This window comes from Daldinia vernicosa (genome assembly GCF_022497035.1).
Source record: "Daldinia vernicosa strain CBS 139.73 unplaced genomic scaffold F5Y00scaffold_34, whole genome shotgun sequence".
Classification (NCBI taxonomy): domain Eukaryota; kingdom Fungi; phylum Ascomycota; class Sordariomycetes; order Xylariales; family Hypoxylaceae; genus Daldinia; species Daldinia vernicosa.
The window spans coordinates 25,701-44,657 of NW_025953950.1; the positions used below are offsets into that span (position 1 = coordinate 25,701).

General features: G+C 46.7%; 4 protein-coding genes across 4 annotated transcripts; 2 read left to right on the forward strand and 2 right to left on the reverse strand.

Annotated features, from left to right (window-relative positions):
- Positions 1-1,196: 1,196 nt before the first annotated feature.
- On the forward strand, positions 1,197-4,173 carry F5Y00DRAFT_117313 (Sec1-like protein). The gene is made up of 5 exons (XM_048003990.1): positions 1,197-1,748; positions 1,815-2,028; positions 2,096-2,481; positions 2,538-3,384; positions 3,443-4,173. Exons 1-5 carry the CDS (start codon positions 1,706-1,708, stop codon positions 4,095-4,097), a joined length of 2,145 nt encoding a protein of 714 aa, XP_047863307.1. The 5' UTR covers positions 1,197-1,705; the 3' UTR covers positions 4,098-4,173.
- A 1,183-nt stretch (positions 4,174-5,356) lies between these two features.
- On the reverse strand, positions 5,357-8,710 carry F5Y00DRAFT_117345 (glycosyltransferase family 2 protein). The gene is made up of 2 exons (XM_048003991.1): positions 6,630-8,710; positions 5,357-6,574 (listed from the first exon to the last, which is right to left on the reverse strand). The coding sequence occupies exons 1-2, from the start codon at positions 8,597-8,599 to the stop codon at positions 5,848-5,850; spliced, it is 2,697 nt and encodes an 898-aa protein (XP_047863308.1). The 5' UTR covers positions 8,600-8,710; the 3' UTR covers positions 5,357-5,847.
- Positions 8,711-12,165: 3,455 nt separating this feature from the next.
- On the forward strand, positions 12,166-16,715 carry F5Y00DRAFT_241290 (uncharacterized protein). Its single transcript, XM_048008357.1, has 4 exons — positions 12,166-12,613; positions 12,674-13,235; positions 13,291-13,612; positions 13,668-16,715. The coding sequence occupies exons 1-4, from the start codon at positions 12,273-12,275 to the stop codon at positions 16,226-16,228; spliced, it is 3,786 nt and encodes a 1,261-aa protein (XP_047863309.1). The 5' UTR covers positions 12,166-12,272; the 3' UTR covers positions 16,229-16,715.
- Positions 16,716-17,039: 324 nt separating this feature from the next.
- On the reverse strand, positions 17,040-18,159 carry F5Y00DRAFT_241291 (uncharacterized protein). The gene has a single exon (XM_048008358.1). It carries the CDS (start codon positions 17,828-17,830, stop codon positions 17,138-17,140), a length of 693 nt encoding a protein of 230 aa, XP_047863310.1. The 5' UTR covers positions 17,831-18,159; the 3' UTR covers positions 17,040-17,137.
- Positions 18,160-18,957: the final 798 nt, after the last annotated feature.

Consider the following 18,957-nt stretch of genomic DNA (forward strand, 5'->3'; position numbering starts at 1 on the left):
TACAATTAAGTGATGGCAAGTCGATGACAGACAAGAGGACAAGAGACAATGTGGCAATTGAGAGAGAAGAAAAAGAGACGTGACGGGGCGGGAAAAGGATAAAAGAGGAAAGTTGGCGTCGCAAGCTTTTTTTCGGGGGATCGCGCGAGCAAGGGGAAAGAAAAACCACCCAAAGTGGAGCTGAGACTTTCGCCTATGGCCCTTTGGGGGGCTAGCGCTGGTATGTCGGCTTCCTTGTTTCACAGTTGGAATCAATAAAAGGTAAATGCAACCTTGATAATCCCGGTTGTGTGGTGTGTTCTACATACATACATACGTATGCCCGAGTTTACGAGGGATATTGTCTGGCTGATCTCAAATTCCTAAAATGGAAGAATTCCTTGAGAAGGAAGTTCGTCCGTGCGCAGCCTTTAAGCGTTTTTATTGGGTGCATCTTCTAAGAATAACGGGTCTTACCAGATACCAGATTCCCCACTTTTGAGAAAAAGGTCGAAATACGTACTGTTTCGAGCCCTCCTCCAGGATGCTAAAGGTGCTGAGGGTGCTAAGGGGTGCTGAGGGGTGTTGAGGGGTGCTGAGGGGTGCTGAGGGTGTTGAGGGTTGCTGAAGGGTATTGAGGTTCGAATCCCACGCTTTCTTCCTTTTTCCAATTTTTCCAATTTTTAAAGAAATTCTAGTAAAGGCTGGTATTCGAGTTTGTTGCCGCTGTTGCCGGGCCGGCTGGCGGGTGACGGGTGGGCGGGCGGCGCGCGCAGCGCGCCGACCGCCCGCCAGTAGCGGCACGTGATTGATTTTCAGTCCTTTGTAAACTCGGGCTATTGTGGTGCCCCACAGGGGTGCCCTCTTGTCCAATAGGTAGCTACGGAATATTATGTACATAAGTAGTAAGTGGTAATCAAACCTATAAATCTTACTATTATTAACGTGGCGTATACCTATTATACTCAGGCGCCAGTAATCATCATAAGTAAGCCAAGTAAGTACACATATCTTCTCAGCCCGGATCTCATAAATATAAAATTTAATCTATTTGTACCTACCTACCTACCTATCAAGAGTTATAGCGCAAGGCTATGTAGGTATATTTACCTAACTATACGAGTAATGCTAGAAGAGAGGGGATCGAATCATCTATATAATAAAACAGTTAGGTACCTGTCTGTACTCTTGCTAAATACATAAAAAGAAATAGCGCGCTATAGTGCCCTTCCAGACCTTATTAGGTTAGATACTTATGAATCTGTACTACCAGAACATTAAAATGACCAAATCCTCCAATTAACACGTGCGAGGCTACAAAATACCTAGGTACTTCGTACATTGAATAGGAAGTCGTGTCATTTGCTGGATCCACGGGAGCTAAGCTCTTCTCTGTAATTCAATAACCTCGACGTCAATGAGCCTTGATAATATTTTGATGGATGAAGCATGATACCCCGGGATATCGCAATCCCCTACGATTCGAGAGCGGCATATGAGTGACGACTTAGAAATATACAATCCGACTACAATTCGATTATCTTCTCTCAACTTACAGGTCGCATTCTAAATACATGTATATGTATGACTTGGACGACGGCGACAAGTACACTTCTAGCAGCACCGCGCAAGGGTCCAATATAGCAACACGGCGCAAAAACGGATGTGAATAAAACATATTCCCCCGAACTTCATCGTCTCCGTCATCGTCTCTATCGTCATCCTCATGGCTGGAGCCAAGGGGAATTCGCTACGCGATCGTCAAATTGGTCCGACTCCCAGCATAGATCCCTCTTCTTCTAGCTCTCCGGACTTGTCCAGCTAACATACATTAGCATCGCTAAAGAAGATTCTCAACTTGAACGAGGTCGTCGAACAGAAAGATGAAGACGAGACCCATGTCAACGGGTTGGCCCCTGTCGGTCCCATCCTAAACGCTAACGGCGAGCCTGTATGGAAGGTCCTCGTCTTCGACGACCTTGGTCGCGATGTAATCAGTAGCGTCATGAGAGTAAATGACTTGCGATCAATGGGCGTCACTATGCACATGTAATAAACCTTTACGAATTGGATAGGTCGTTATCGTATCACTTATTAACATACGGTGTTTATCCAGGCATCTAGCCGCATCTCGACATCCTATTCCCGACGTCCCCGTCATATATCTCGTCGAGCCGAGTCCGAAGAATTTGGAGGGCATAACGGGCGATCTACAAAAAGGCCTTTACTCTCCTGCCTATATCAACTTCCTCTCCTCCATACCGCGCCCCCTCCTCGAGGATTTTGCATCGCAAACCGCAGCTGCCGGCACCGCGGAGCACATTGCTCAACTATTCGACCAGTACCTTAATTTTATCGTCGCGGAACCAGACCTATTTAGCTTAGGGATGCAAAAGGAACACACATACTGGGCATTGAATAGTGCAAAGACCAAGGATGAGGAATTAGATCACGTCGTCGACAGGATAGTCAGTGGTTTGTTTAGTGTTGCCGTGACTATGGGTACGATATTCCAACAAGATCGCATGATAATCACTATGCTGATTAGATATTTCCAGGTGTCATTCCAATCATACGATGTCCTAAAGGTGCTGCCGCGGAGATGATTGCTGGTAAACTCGACCGAAAGCTTCGCGACCACATTCTTAACTCTAAAGACAATCTTTTCTCTTCTAATACGCGTCCCGCCTCATCCGCAGGCACTCCTGCCTCTCGTCCCGTTCTTGTCATCCTTGACCGAAATGTCGATCTGAACCCCATGCTCTCGCATTCCTGGACATATCAGTCGCTCGTACATGACGTCCTTAACATGAAGCTCAATAGGATCACTATCGAGACGCCTATAGACGAAGAGAACCCGGCGAAGGGGGTAACAAAGAAAGCTTACGACCTGAATTCTACGGATTTTTTCTGGGAGAAGAACTCCGGCGTACCCTTCCCCCAAGTTGCAGAAGATATCGACGCTGAGTTAATGCGGTACAAAGAAGACGCGCAAGAAATTACCAAAAAGACAGGCGCATCGTCTATAGAGGACTTGCAGAATGATACAAGTGCGAGCGCTCAGCATCTCAAGGCGGCGATAACGTTACTGCCAGAGTTAAGGGAACGAAAAGCCGTGTTAGATATGCACATGAATATCCTTGCGTCAGTTTTAAGGGGAATAAAAGACCGGCAATTGGATAATTACTTCCAGATGGAAGAGAACGTCATGAAGCAGACGAAAGCTCAAGTCTTAGAAGTTATCAAGGATAACGACAAGGGTAACGATCCCTTAGACAAGCTCCGCCTATTCATAATCTGGTTCTTAAGCACAGAGCAGGAAGTCAGTCGGGCGGATTGGGCCCAGTTTGAAGAAGCTCTCACGGCAGCAGGAGCAGACACTACTTCTCTTGCCTATATCCGACAGTAAGTTCTTCGCTTATACTTGGCTACTTTTTCCTAGTAAACTAATATCGACCTTCAGAGTTCGGGCTACGACGAAGATGACCCAATTAACAACTATCGGGCCGTCTCAACCCTCAACCGCGCAATCCGGCTCGACTGACCTCTTCGGCCGCTTTTCTTCTCTATCGAGTCGCCTAACTGACCGATTAAAGGAGACCGGCGTTGGAGTCCCCACAAATCTCGCCTCTAACTTTGACTCCTTAATAGGCGGCATCAAAAACTTCCTCCCAGCCAACCGCGACCTAACTATCACTAAAATCGTCGAGTCCATCATGGATCCTCAAGCCGCATCGACGTCCGCCATCGCCAAAACAGAGAATTACCTATATTTCGACCCGAGGAGTGCAAACGCGCGGGGTAGCATGCCGCCGCCCAGCGCGGTGCGAGCCGGTGCAGCAGGCAGCACACCAGGATCACTCCCCGGCGGTCCCGGGATTCAGGGCCCCGGAACAGGCGCTAGCTTCGGGCAGCGACGGCAGGGGTACACAGAAGCGGTCGTATTCACCGTCGGCGGCGGCAGCATGGACGAATACGGCAATTTACAAGAGTGGGTGCAGCGGACGGGCGAGGGGGGTCGCGCCAAGAAGAGAGTCGTGTACGGTAGCACGGAGCTCCTGAACGCGCACGAGTTCATCAAGGAAGAATTGGAGAGGCTGGGACGGGAAGTCCCGTAGAGTAACCCGAGATAGGTAGCGGCCTAGGATAGGAGTTTAAAGAAAAAGGAAAAAGGAGTAGATGAACTAATAAATACAACAAGAAATATAGCCTCACCTGTGGTCGTGCGCTTGGTTAATTAATTGTGTTTATATTGGTAGCGTAGCATTGCTAGATTTGTATATATGTGTACGTGTAACTAGTAACTAAGCCACCCGTCCAAGCACATAGACACACCAGTAGGTTATATAATAAACCCCTTTTCAAGTCCAACCAGTTGCAGTTGCTTATAAATATCATTCTTCTAAAAGTATATGCGAGAATTCTTTCGAGACAAAACTGGTTCCTCGGGCTAGGTAGGTTGGGTCATAATTCTCAACTCTCTTCCCAAGATGCATGTTAATATTTTAGGTAGGTATTTTACACTTGTCATCGACCTCTTACAATTATAGAACTTACCTTGCTCGACTTCAAATATAACCATTATCCACAGAAAGTATTCCCAAGTAGCGGATGGCCTCACAATAATCAGTTCGTGATTATCATCAGTCCTATGAACAAGCCTATTAAATACAAGCTCTACATCACCGCAGTTCAAAACTCAGGTAGCCATTTACGAGGCTATGAGAAATACGCATCACACTTCAACAGCAATTGTCACCTCTGTACTGCAAAGCAAATATATTTCAGAAGAGTACAATAATGCATTCATCTCAAAGCCGCGCTACTATCAACAACTAAATAGAAACTGGGAAACTCCACTGCGCCAACTGATGCTACCATCCTGATACCACTTCATCAGCCACTCCACGAGTCGCTCTCCTATTTACATAACAATCCAAACTAGCCGGCCCGTTTCCATCAAGGATTGCACGGCCTAAGTTTAAGGATAAATGCAACCCCTTCACTCATAACATCTATCACCGGGGACTCCAATAATCCTCAGGGGTTATCGCCACGCCTTCATTCTATAGGGACATTAAATCATAATCCGATGACGCCAGCGCAAAACGTCATTATACATTCATCTCAGCTTTTCGCTGTACATTTTCTCTCGTTTCATTATTCAACGCGATCAGAATTGTTCCATGCGACAATAATTGGCGCCGTCTCATTCTCTAGCCTCTGAATGTCGTAGTGAACTCGATGAAATGGGTATATGTTTACAAAATCCGAAGCCCCTTCGGAGGTAGAGGGAAATCAAGAATAGAACTATGTGGTAAGGAGGTTTAGTAATGTGCGACTCGAGGACGGAATGACAAGTCGAGATACGCCCAGGCTAGTCCCCCAAGTATGGGGATCAGAAGGTCGATAGATGCCGTGGGCGGCCTAGGATCATCGAAGATATGCTTGAAAAGTCCATAACGTCAAGCAACCAAGAATAGAAATCGAGGGTGAGTGCTAAGGGCAAGATAACCATTATCCAGTGTAGTGTGGGATAGGCAGGAAGAACAATATGATGCTCATGTAAAATATCGTCCACGACCGCTAGGGGGATAAACGGACAGAGAAACACCGTATTAAGCCCAGGCCCTACTGTTGTCAAGTCCGCGAGGAACCTCCCGAGTACTATGTTGTAGGCATGGTAGCGACGCAAAAGATTTGCTTAACTACTTCGTAGCTTCACCGAAGCCGCAAGAGTATTTCCAGAAGCCGAGATAAAAGGACTAGGGAAATGCCCTCTAGTAAGACGATAATAGTTCTCTAAACATCCGACAAGAGTAGAATACGAATGATTGTTGATTGAGACATGTCTAGAATAGAAGCCGCCTAAACACCCCTGAACATGCGGACGACGAGAAACCAAACGGCGCCGATGAATTTGAAAGCAGAGAGACCCGCAACACTCCATAGGATAATTGTCATATATAACGTTGAGCGTTGGTTTTGACTCTCCTCTTCCTGCTGGGCGCTGAGCTTTTCAAGACCAGCAGTGCTGAGAACTAGGGCCACAAGACCAAAGTTCGAGATCATCCAGATAAGGACGACCAATGAACGGATCCAGCGATAGTAATCCAATTGAGCCTCGGCCTTCTGAGTCTCAGTGGGAGGCTTTTGAATAACCACGTGTTTCTTGCCAAATACCGCCAATTCTCTCTCATACTGGGCGTTCAAGTCTCCTTCATCGGGCAGGTCGGTCTTACCTTTACCGTCCTTAGTGTCAACTGTAGGAAGTTCTTCAGCCTTGTCGTCTCCCTTAGTACCCCACGAGATATCGTGTGTATTGCAGAACGCATAAACGTTAAGAACGTTAACGTAAGTTGGCGTTAATAGTAGGTACTGGAAAAATGAAGTAATCATGTGCCACGGGTCGAACATCATGAGGGAGGCAATAAGCCAAAGCCCATAAGTTGACAGCATAGAGACGATGAGTGAATAGAAAACCTTATTCTTAAATATATCGCTGATGTCGAAAGACTTGTTCTGTTCGATATTCTTCTGTACTTCGTTTTGAACCGCAATTACGGTGATGTACACAGCCGCAAAGGTTAGGTATCTAATATCGACGGTTAATAACCCAAGTTAGAGGAAAACGATGGAGCTGAACTTACATCATAATGACACACCAGAAAATAACCATGGCAGTGTATAGTTTACCGGAACCCGACGGGCGATTACCCATAGAGAGGACGAAGCAGGCCATCAATGAGATACCATAGAACCATTCAAAAACAACACCAAGAATCTCGCCGACTTGGCCTAGCAGAGTAGAATCTCCAAGACTTGTCGTCAATATCTTGAAAACCAGGAAGAAATTGCCAATAGCAAACCAAGCGAATATTGTATTGAAGGTCTGGAAGACGAACTCCAGGAAGAACATCAGCTTACGAAGAATAGAATGGTCCGAACGGAAAAACTGGTAAAAGTGTGCAATGGCGTAGATAGAAGCGAAGAAAGAGCCGTTCAGCCATCGTCGACGCTGTAGAATAAGTTCGGTTACAGAGTCGGGAACATCTGTTTCTCCTGTTGCCGATTTCACGTATTGCAAGATCCAGTGGCAGTTACGTTTGGTAACAAGTTCGAAGCAGAGAATACGATCTTCGGCCAGATACATATTGGCGGTGAAAACACCAGCACCAGCACCATGGAGCGTTTCGCCTTTGAAGTATTTTTCTAACGGTCCCAAACCGTTCTTGTCGTTTTGCAAAGCAACATATCGATATGCCGAGAAGGCACCGGGCAAGACGGAGATAAAGCCGAACGCTGATTCCAGGGGTTTATCGAGGATATTGCTCATCTTGTACTCGAAATTCTGGGTCGCAACGAGAGGATTAATCAATTCTTTTCCACCTCTACCCAACATTGCTTTAATCTCACCGCAAGCGCCGGCACACATAGGCTCCAGGTCGAATGCCTTCCAAAGGTGGTAGATAGAATTTCCACCCGGTTTAGTACCCGCATCAATTAGTACGCAAATGTTAGGGTCTAAAACACGGCCAAAGGCCTGGAAGAACCATCTATGGGAGTTGATTTTCTTCTGATTCTTCTCCTTCAAGCAGAAAAGCATTTGCACGGGCTGTTTTTTGGGGATGAGTTGCACCACATCGTTCTTGATTTGCATCCCAACTTGCGTTGTGTACTCGTAGATATGCGCAGTGACATCCTTTCCGTTGACTTGCTGCTTGGCAATACCCTCTTGGTATACACCCATACCGGAAAGAAGCGCCCTCGTCCGCGGATTGATCTTGGCACGTCCGTCACTCACCACGCATACCACGATCTTCTTCCAAGCATCTGGACCCCACGTCTTGCTCTCTTTCCGGCTACACATGTACTCGATATTTTTCAAAACACCAATCATGGTCCGGGCGAAAAGAATATCGTCTTCGTTGTACATAGTAATGACGATAAAAAGCTCAGTGTGTCGCGGTTTGCTGAAGAGTTTCTGGCGCAAGGTGAAATTCTCATTATAGAAATCATTCGGGTCGCAAGTAGCGGCGGAATATCGCATGTGGGTAAATTCGTCACGCTCACCATGGGGAAGTTGATTCAGCAGTCGAGGGGGTACTGGGCAATCCAGAACCAAGTTACCACGGTATAGGAGCACCTGTTTCACCGTTTTCCACCTCTTGATCCCTGCACCCTGCTGCTGTTGGCGATTTGGGTCGTCGGCATACGGCTCTTGCGGTTGAGGTTGAGCTTGCACGTAAGGGTCATTCTGGGCGAGCATTGGGTCCTGGTCATCATAATCATACCCATGCTGATCGGCGAAGGGTGTTGAGGAGGAAGGCGGCTCATAAGGTTGGTTGTAATAAGCATCGTGGTGTTGTTCGGGATTGACAGAGAATTCGGAAGGGTACCCGCCCTGACTATGCCCATAGGGACCTTGAGAAAGGCTGTCCATAGAGTGCGCAGCATTTAACGGGAGACGGTCACTCGGGGTAAATCTTCCTGGGCCAGCAGGTATGTCAAGATTACTTGCAGGTGCAGGGTGATTGCCATAAGGTACATCGTCGAGCTGATACCCGTGCTGAAGAGGATGACCCGGCGAGGGCGTACGACCTATTCTATGATTATCCATAGTAGTATCGTAGTAATCGTCGTCTAGAGAAAGAATGACTCGTCAGAACAATAGGCCTTCAAGGTTATTTATTCAGGTCGGAATTAATATATATATCCGAGTACACGTAGAGCGCTTTAAGCTACATGTGCCGCCTGCGTCACGGAGGTTGGCGTCACTTATGACTTGGTAGAACAAAGCCGTAACAGGGTATATTCCACACACAATAGGGCATCGAAAGTATCAAGATGAATGTGCGGGAAATGACAATGAATAGGTAAGGAAAGACTTTCGTTGAACAGCCCAGCTGAGTGGTGGCAGTGAAAGAGAGGCGAAAAAACAAGATGGGAAGATTCCAAGAGCAGGTTGAGGGAAGGTTAAGTCATGATACATACCTAAGCGATTATACGACATGGTTTATGTTTTATTTCCCCTGCGGGAAGGGTGGGCGCTTCAAGCGGTTAAGTTGTAAGGGGTTGCGGCAGAAGTGAGTGAGACTTTGGCTGTACGCGACTGCGATCGCAACGAGAGACTCCTAAACCAGTGACTGGAATGTGCTAATATGGTGGCATGTACGCGGAATGGGGTCTGGATGGAGACTCGATTCGTCCTCGGTAGATTCAAACGACCCTTGAACCCTGAAATTGAGTTATTTGCGAGTGGGTTTTACCAGGTATAAAGCACCCGTTATAATAATTAACTTTGTACGAGACGTGGACAACAAAGGGTTGCGGCTATCAAGTAATATGTTGCGAATTTACTCGAGATGTCTGCAGGCGACGGAGACTAAACGATATTTGAGAAATCACCGAAGACTGCTTTATTTCTTATTTCTCTCCTTAGCTAGGAGGGAAAAACGAAGGAAGGGGTTAAGGGTTGATTGCGATTAGGGATTCTGCAAAGAAAGGCAGTTGAGGGTGGAAGAGAGAGAATTGGGTTTCTCATCGAAGAGTTTCACCAGGCAGAAGATTTGCGACAATATTGACTGGGTAGCGACGGTTGGGGGAACATCAACTTAATTGTCAAGGACTTAAGTCACTTGGGAGCAGGTGATGGCCTGTTTCAGATCAACAAAGTGGGCGCAGCAGCGAATTACAGGCCACTAAACCAACACCTTAACCCTGCAGCTGCCCTGTAAAAGATGCCGATACTTTGGTACAAAAGGTACGAAGGGTACGAAGGGTACATGGGTGCCAAACAAACACTAACCTTTTCCCCTCTCCATCCCGGTCGGCCCAGCACCCGTCTGATCTTGCCCCACTTCTGCCACTTACCTATAGCACGTTTCCAAGTGACGTCGTTTGCTTTTGAGTACCTAAGTATCGCATCCTTAAGTCCCTTCATTTCACGTGGGACATCGTTCTTCTTTTACATTTAAGACGCAACTCTTAAATAATCATAACTTTAACCAAAAACCCAACCTATCCAACCATATACAGTATTGTGAAATAAAACAAGCAGTCGATAATAACAGGTGAAGTCGCAAGAACGCGCAAGGTGATGTCGCGTAAATTAAAAGCCAAGCCAGCTAGGTTTCTCCAGAATCTTGCTGCACGGACAAAAATAGAAACCCGATCGAGTCCGAACTTGACAAAAGCTGGTTGCCACAGTCTTTCTCAGCCACAATCGAGCTGACGACTGCGACTGCGGCTACGATGACGACGAAGAATACCTACCTTGGATACATTAGGTACTCGTTCTTGGTGAGCAGCAATATATTTACGACTATCCGAAGGGAGAGGAAAGAGGAAATAGTTCGTCTAAGCCACGGGACTAATACATACAGTATAGTACGTACGTCTCGGATATGCACATGCTCATGTCGTGTAGCTTATGCGTGTATATATAAGCTACGGTCTTGATATGCATCCGGATCGATGCCAGTTGTTCTTGTGCGCCCGAGACAGGTTGTTTGCGCAGCAGTTGGGCCAATCGCTTAGTTGACTTAAACTGACGCTCGAACGGATATGCATGTAATCCCGCACCACTATCGGTTCTCTTTGGTCGATTATGTCCTAACTCTTCCGCCAATGGATAATATAGACATCCAGGTGATGTGATAATCGCCTCTGGGAGTGGCTACCCGAAAACACGTTGAGGGGGATAATCCAGACATCTCTCTACATGTAGCCAACGGACGTAAACAATACGCACACCTAAAATGCGACAGGACGAGCTATTTATTTCTTGTAAGGCGTAATTTATTAGATGTTTGCCCATAGTAACACACGGCTGCCTAACCTTGAAGATGGGTCGGGGTGCGCGTTATATAACTACGATATAAGGCATGTCCATTCTTATAAAACCGTCTATTGGGCAAGCGTCACTCCGCATGACACATTCACCATAGAACATATTCGATATCCTTGGTTATTCTAAGATATCCTCGCCGTCCTCAAGTCGAGAGTTACCTTCGCGCCAGCACCATCTCTTTCCCATGAACTCCTTGACCCAGCTCACATTGAACTTGCCTTCCAATATCTCAGCCGAGAACCAACCGGAGTCTTCGTCCTGGGCGATCGGCTTCAAAGCCCGCATCACGAACAAGATAGCGCCGAGCCTTCCGACGCGGGGCCGGCGGCGGACTCCGTGTCTAATGGCTCGAAGCTCGTCGCCACCAAAGACGAAAGCGCATCAGCCACAGAGCATGACGACTCGTCAGCCGGTACAAGGCAGCCATTCTTCGGGCCGAGACGGGCTTTCAATCTCAAGTCCCGAAGGTAGGTATCATAATCGCGATGAGCGCCACAGCCATCCCCGCCCCGAGGCTGTCGTGACAGGGGGATAATCAGAGCCCGAAGTTGAGATTACGGCTACGGTGGAGCGGGAATAAATCGGCACCAACAGCTGCGCCTAGCATCGATAGCATATCGTCGAGATGCTTCGTGGTTAACTCCGAGAAAAATATGTACTCAAACCGCGGGGAGACAGAGCTAAGTGTAACTCGGCAGGGGATGCAAGCTAGGCGGTTTGGCAAAATGTCAATGGCAAGCTTATGATCTGAAGTGCTGTTTTCCGGTGCAGCACCCTTGAAGACGCCACGAGACGAATAATAGGAATTAAGAGCATCCGTTGTTTCTGGGCTGGCGGATAGAGTTGAAGGGTACCTTGGTGCTGCTATCTAGGGACACGATATTTACGATATCTGCCATTTGAGGTGGCAACAGACAACGATCGTAACAGTAGTTAGATAAATAGTAATACCGGCCGTTTTGCTTGATTAATTTTATAATTGGTATGATATGAAAGTTGGGATTACTTGCCTAATCTACTTAGGTATACCAGAGGTAGGCTACGCGCGTTTGAAGGATCTTATACTCAATTTTATAGTCAATTAACTATACCTAACTTTTTAACTATTTGCTCTGGCTGCTAAAAATAAAACCCTACATCAGCTAAATTCTAATTCCATAACAGCTTATGAGGTATGTAGGTATACTCTCTCCCTGTTATGGCTATTTGGATCTTGGCGGACCTGGGGCTTTTCAGCTCCTTTCAGCCCCCAACTTCCCAATCGAGGTTAATATTGCCTTGTCGATTTCATTTCCGATCAATTGGTTCGTTGGGTTCTCACGTGCGTCTGCTGGCGTAATATTACTTGAATTAGCTCTCCGCCCTTCCCTTAAGAGGGGCTTCAAACCCAGCCTTGCGCTTTACCTACCTTGATCGACAGCATGTCTTTTCCTGAGCCGATATGGACCGCATGGTTTTCAGGTTACGGCAATTGCCTCTTGATTTCGATAGGTTAGACACTGTCCGACTACTCAGCACGGCGTTAGGTGTTGAGACTTCGGTCATTCGGATTTTCTCCCTTGCCCGCTCCGTTGATCCATGGCTCCCTAGCAAAGTAGCTACCTTGATGTTCAATGATGCGGCTAATATACGGAATATTCTTGAACAGGGCGGGAACCCAAATGTTACGAAGCGGGATGATGAGTGGTGTATTGTCGCCGATAATATTCGCGACGGCTTAGTCTTGGATGCTCACTTTCGGGGCTTAACACCCTTATATGATCCAGACTCTCATGATGCCGAGTAAGATTTCCCCATTGCTTGCCTAGGACGCATTTCAAGTTTAAAAGCTCATATTCTTAGTTGTATTGCAATATCAGGACTTGCAAGCCACCCGTTCGGATCTTGGCAACCGAAAGGGCGCTCAAAGTCGTTCATGTGGATTCGTGATGCATTGCCGCAATCATTACGCAATGTACGGCCTATCTTGTACGGCTACGATACCACTCTTGTTGAGAGTCTTTCGTTCCAGACGATATTCGATCTCGCCTTGGGATTGATCAATCAACTTAAGGCTAACGGGTGGACATTGCCAACCTGCAAGCCTCTCGTCTTTCTCGCTCACAGCTTAGGGGGGATTGTTTTGAAGCAGGCATTCGTATCGCTTGCGAATAAGATTGAGCGTGATGACCCAATTCGACAGGCGATAAGAGGAGCTGTGTTTTTTGGCGTACCTAATCTGGGCATGGCGCAGTCACATCTCATGGCTGTCGTGGAAGGTCAAGCCAATATGCAACTTGTCGAAGACCTCTCGATTCAGTCCGACTATCTCCAGCATCTAGATCAACAATTTAGCGGTATCTCGTACCTTCAAGATGCTTTACTCTACTGGTGCTATGAGACAAAGAAGTCACCAACTGTTGCCGTAAGGATGGATATTCGAGTCCTTTTTTAACTGTTCCCGTGTTGACTTTTCGTAGCTAGACTCGAATGGTATATGGTCAAGGACGGGACCCAAAGAGATATTAGTTACTCCGGACTCTGCGACACGCGGGTTATATGGAGCAAACAGGCGATCGGACTCGATATACCCGATTAACGAGGATCACTCAAACATGGTTAAATTCTCCGAGAACGACTCGAACTACTCGGTAGTAGTACAAAAACTATCCCAGATTCTTTTTTCAAAGGGCTCATCTCTGCCTAAAACGAGTGGAAGAGATACGCTTATGCTTGAATCGAGCATAGTCCAAAGGATGATGAACCGTGAGTCAACCTCGGTCAGAGGTCCGAGTTACGAAGGTGAGTAAACCGCTTTCTGTTATTATAAGTGAGTCATTGGCTTATCTTCAACCAGCGGTTCTGAACTCAATCCATGTGCCCGAAGGAGATCGTCGGGTTGAAGAAATCGAGGATAAGTTCGAGGACACATTTGACTGGATCTATGACCAACCGGACTCGGGTTTTGGTGAATGGCTTCAGAGCGATACTGGTCTCTTCTGGATAAACGGGAAGCCAGGCTCCGGGAAATCAACTTTGATGAAGTTTATATGTAGGGATCGGCGCACTTCAGATCTACTTTCCGACTGGAAAGGAGAAAGCAGCTATATCAATGTGGCTTTCTTTTTTCACTATCGTGGAACTTCGGTGCAAAAGTCCTTCGAAGGCCTTCTGAGAAACGTACTATACCAAATCATTACGAAGAACCCACCACTTGCCAAATTTCTTCAGACTTTATTTGATCCTGCTGAGTCTCTGCACCCAAGGATGTGGACCTTACCCATTCTCCAAAAAGGGTTCCATACCATAATAAGACAGAATGAGGTGCCGTTACATCTTTGCTTATTCCTAGATGCTCTCGACGAATATGACGGAAGACTGGAGTTCATATGTCAGTTTCTCTTGGAGCTGGGTAAAATTCCTCCTACCCAAACCAAAAGAATTAAAATCTGTTTCTCTAGCCGACCTTGGCAAATCTTTATCAATGCCTTCCAAGATGTTGCCGGGTTTCAGATCCATGATTTTACGCAAGAAGACATTAGGGATTACTGTCTTGGTTCTATTAGGGAAGAAAGCTTATCATCTGTTCTACTCGAAGACCTGGTTCCTGATATCGTGACGCGTTCGAGGGGTGTTTTTCTATGGGTAAAATTCGTCGTTAAAGATCTTGCTCAAGCTACGAGGTTCAATACGCTGAACAAGATGGAGTTAGAGAGGCTATTGGCGTCTTATCCAGACGAGCTTAATGCTTACTACGCTGAGATTATCGAACGAATTCCGCGGCCGTTTAGGTGGAAAGCATATGCTATGCTCGAGGTTGCCGTGCGATCTAAAGATTCACTGGAGCCTGTAATATTTCTATGCGCAGTCGAATGCTCGGACTCCAAGACCATACAGGACGGCCGTGGAGTTCTCTCAAAGATGGGGGACGTACGTACCACTGGTGGCCTCAGGGACCGGACTATGAAGGAATCGAGAAAATATTGTGGCGGATTGATCGAAGTTGTTAACGGAGCTTCAGGCGAATACGTCCAGGTTCTCCACCAAACCGTCGAAGACTTTGTAACTGATCCAAAGTTTAAGCAGCTAGTCCTAGGGAACCTAGCCAGAATTACGATCGAGAATGGCAATAACTTTCTAGCTAAGTGTTATTTTCTCATATACGAGACTAAGGGTGATCCATTCCTCCAACACTTCCATCATACGACGGCCCCGGCTACTCGAATGCAGACTAAGCAAGCCCTCATCAACGGGACCTACGCTCGTGCCGCCGAACAGGTTAGCGGCCGCAGTATGAAAGTATTTCTCAACAGTGTGTCAGAAAAGATATTTAGGAAAATATACGTCGAGTCTGAATTAAAGATAGAGACACCACTCGAGTATGCCGCGTCGACTGGGCTCCGCTTATATATTTTCGAATCTCTTTTCGACCATCCTGACCTTCTGCGAACTTCTAAACACTTATTGCTGAGCTGCGTCGTCAGATCAACGGCTGACACCAACGACGAAGAAATCAAACAAACTTTTAAGTTAATGTTAGAGAACGGGTTCACACCGCACCAGGATCCAATGGCCTTCGGCCTTTGCGCGATGAAGACGCTCCGAGGCGACAGTTTGTACAGAGCAGTCGATGATGACCTCAACCCACTTTTACGATCTCGTCATGTCGACTTAATCGAGCTCCTGCTCGACCATGGCCAGGAGCCCTATGTCAGCATTCCTACTATCTATCGTAAGAAGAACGTTCGGAGTACGCTTTTACATGTAGGCCCATTCCTGGCGGTAAAACTGCTCTTGGATAAGGGTGCTTTTGTGGACCAGTTGGATTCCCTGGGAATGACGCCTCTAGACCATTTCTGCGCAAGGAATTCGCTCAGAGCACCAACCTGGTTCCAAGCGTATGGACACTATCAGCGACAGCACTGGGAGCTTTATAAGTTGACTTGCCTCCTAACATCTCGGGGTGGTACGATAAAGAACGCAAGCGCGGAGTCTTGGGAACAGCTTTTGAGCGGATTTTTCGAAGCTGGATTTCCTACCGAGGACTTACGGAAATATATGGACCCTATACTTGAGCGGCGATGGGAAGAATCATCAAGACGGTCGTTGGTTCAGCGAAGTATCATATCAGACGACGAATACGATGCAGAATCTCAGGGAACGTTGGTTATACAACCCGAAGTCCAATCTGAAACCCAAGAAGAGGTCGTCCGCAAGACTCCGATAGAACAGCAAGTTCAAAACACCCCAGAACCAATCCCCAGTGGGCAATCTCAGGAGAAGCAACCCTCCATTTTGGAACAGCCACCGGAGCAACTTCCAGAGCCCGGATTCCGACCATCACTGCGACAACAGCTACCCTCAAAGCGGTCATTTAGGTTGAAGATCAAGAAGTTCATATATCGTCTAATACGATAGGATCCCATGTTGCCGTCAATGTTAGCTCGTCTATAGGGGCAATCATGACAATCATCCCGTTGTGCTGGCCCCTTTTCTATAATACCTTCAGTATGTATCGCTACATATACATGTTTTATTAACTGATCTTCAAATTCGTGTCTTTCATATGACCTTTTCAATAATTAATTAGTGGATCTAAGATCCGCATCCGGACATATTACCGCCCCCGCGGCTCTCATGATACCTACACGGTATCGGCCCCACTATCATCCTCAACTTCCATTCCCGGTGGTCTCACCGTGAGACTCACAGTCTTTACTTCGGTTGTCGAATTTTAGGGAACGGCAGTTGGAGAGGATGATAGAGAAGGTCTATTGGGTAAAGGAATGTATAATAAGGATTTACGTATGGGAGGAAACATGAACTTAAAGAGGAACTAAGATACTTAATTTGACCATCTAAAAGAGAGCGAGGAAAAGTTCTGTTGAACAAACCGCTATACCACTAAAAGGTTATCTGGTAATAGATTCTATCCTATTATGCTTTATATTTGTGTCGGACAGATAGTAATATCTGACAAGTTCTTATAACGAAGGAGTATTCTAACTCGCGGTTTACCAGTATCTGTGTACCAATCAGAAACCCCTCTCCCCCTCTCCCCCTCTCCCAACTAGAAAAAAAAACCCCCCCCTTCCTGATACCGAGTCTCAAATCCTACATATGCTAGCCATAATATGCTTCGTCAAATGTCGGCCGAATCGACCACATACATCCATATACCCCTCGACTCGTAGCTAACAATGCCAGCGTCAGAGCAGCCATTGTCGTGAGGTGGGTCAAGAAGCAGGGATACAACTTCGTTGTTTAGCGAGGAACTCTAAGCCAGCCAGCTACGGAAGCCTACGGCTGGCTAACCGAAAGTGTCCTTTATTCCAGAGGTCTCATCTGGAATTCCGACAGCCACTGATTGGGGTCGAACGAGTCCAGTATAGTTGCATTCCCCTGTTGATTATTGGAAGGGAGCGGAGGCGTAAAAGGTGGGGGAATACCTGCGTTCACGGTGGACGTGACACGGTTATTGGGCTGGAAGGCTCCGTTTGGAGGTGGGCCCTGGCTCGGGGCACAATAGGACGGCGGAGGTGGACCAGATGTGTGAATGGATGTGGATCGCGGAGCCGGAATGGACTGCTGAATCTGGGATGAGAACCGAGGCTGAGGTGAAAACTGAGGCGGCAAGGTGGCTTTGAACTGAGGGCTTTGAAGTGCAAACGGGTTGTTGCTAATAGGGAACGCCGGAGTCTTGCTAGAACCAGAGATGGGAATCGAATTGTCAGAGTTGTGACCCGGGGTAACGCCCATATTCCCAAGTTGAAAAGATGTGGGATTTCCGGGCGGAGGATTGATAGCGGTGGATGTATTCGTCTGCATCGTCAAATTGATACCCGCCTGACGCAACATACCATCATGTACTTTGAACAAATGATTTTGGCAGTCCCCAAGTCTTTTGAACCACATGGAGGAACACCATGGGCAGCCTAAGCTGGCTACTCCATATGGCATACTTATTTTTATCCAAATACAAGGCTCGGTCAACGGGATATGCGATGTGCTAGACGCCATGATTTGGCTGGCTTCTTTTTCTATGTATTGAAGGAGAGAAGTGTCGTAAGCTCAAAAAGACTAAATAGTTAAGGTTGTGGAGCGAGAATGAAGCAGGTCAAAGTCGTTTCTGGTTCTCGTCTGCAGTTCCTGCCTTCACAAGTCTCAAGGACGGCGACGTCCAAATCTTATATATCTCTTCTCACCTCCATTGTACCTATGTTCGAAATCAACTTGCTACCTTAGAGTAGGGTGATAATATCTCACCGAAGAGTTTATCATTACGGGAGGACCTCATAGAGCATAAAAACATAAGAACATAGGAGTTATGATAACTTGGTGTTTCGACCATTGCGGCGAACGTCACTAGTTGAGTCTCCTCAGACCGAGCATAACGGTACAGTTCGTCCGATTATGGGAAAGCCACTTGCCAAAGTCGACCAAATATGAGATACGATCTTTGGGAGTAGACTGACCGAATATTAAGTAGGTCTTGAAATAGGCATATGATATATCTAATGTATAAGTTGATACATTTAGGGAGATCGCATGTGGTCTTGGGAAATTTGGATTGTTGTCATATGAGGGGCATTTCGACTAAATAGGCCAAACTCGGGTTTTGTAGCCACATGCGAGAAGATAGATGAGACCTCCCAGATCGTTGTCAAATGCGTCATTAATTTTTCTTATAAGGAAAACTTTGGGGTTTGGACATGGCAAGATAGTTTCAATTAAAGGGCCGTGTAAGTACGGGGAAGTGTATGAACCCAATACCGAGTAATTTGAATGCTTCAATGAATTCGACATCCCGAACCATAATTCCCTCCTCTCACAGTAGATAAAGTACCAAACTTCAGAACTCATACTGTCGTCTTGATTATTTTTTTATGTTATAGTATCGAGACACGGCGAAACCAATGATTGAATTAGGTACCTAGGAGCTTCTGGCGCGTAGCATTACGCCAATTATTAGCTTTCGTGACGGAGGTTTAAGTGGTATAATCTACGGGCGTAGAACAGGAGGAACCCCGCGCTGATGTGAATGGTGGTTTGAAATGCATAATGAGGCGCATACTCCATTACGCACCTGATCATCGGGGACGAGCTGGTGGGCTGAGGACGTATTTCGGCTTTCTCGCTCTATGATC

Bases quoted from the DNA above. Each gene is read 5' to 3' on its own strand.
- F5Y00DRAFT_241291 (XM_048008358.1), bottom strand. From the start codon at position 17,830: ATGGCGTCTAGCACATCGCATATCCCGTTGACCGAGCCTTGTATTTGG.
- F5Y00DRAFT_241290 (XM_048008357.1), top strand. From the start codon at position 12,273: ATGGACCGCATGGTTTTCAGGTTACGGCAATTGCCTCTTGATTTCGAT. The intron at 13,236-13,290 runs GTAAGGATGGAT...GACTTTTCGTAG, and splicing joins AGAAGTCACCAACTGTTGCC to CTAGACTCGAATGGTATATG. The intron at 13,613-13,667 runs GTGAGTAAACCG...ATCTTCAACCAG, and splicing joins CAGAGGTCCGAGTTACGAAG to CGGTTCTGAACTCAATCCAT.
- F5Y00DRAFT_117345 (XM_048003991.1), bottom strand. From the start codon at position 8,599: ATGGATAATCATAGAATAGGTCGTACGCCCTCGCCGGGTCATCCTCTT. The intron at 6,575-6,629 runs GTAAGTTCAGCT...CGTCGATATTAG, and splicing joins TTCTGGTGTGTCATTATGAT to ATACCTAACCTTTGCGGCTG.
- F5Y00DRAFT_117313 (XM_048003990.1), top strand. From the start codon at position 1,706: ATGGCTGGAGCCAAGGGGAATTCGCTACGCGATCGTCAAATTG. The intron at 1,749-1,814 runs GTCCGACTCCCA...AACATACATTAG, and splicing joins GCTACGCGATCGTCAAATTG to CATCGCTAAAGAAGATTCTC. The intron at 3,385-3,442 runs GTAAGTTCTTCG...ATCGACCTTCAG, and splicing joins TCTCTTGCCTATATCCGACA to AGTTCGGGCTACGACGAAGA.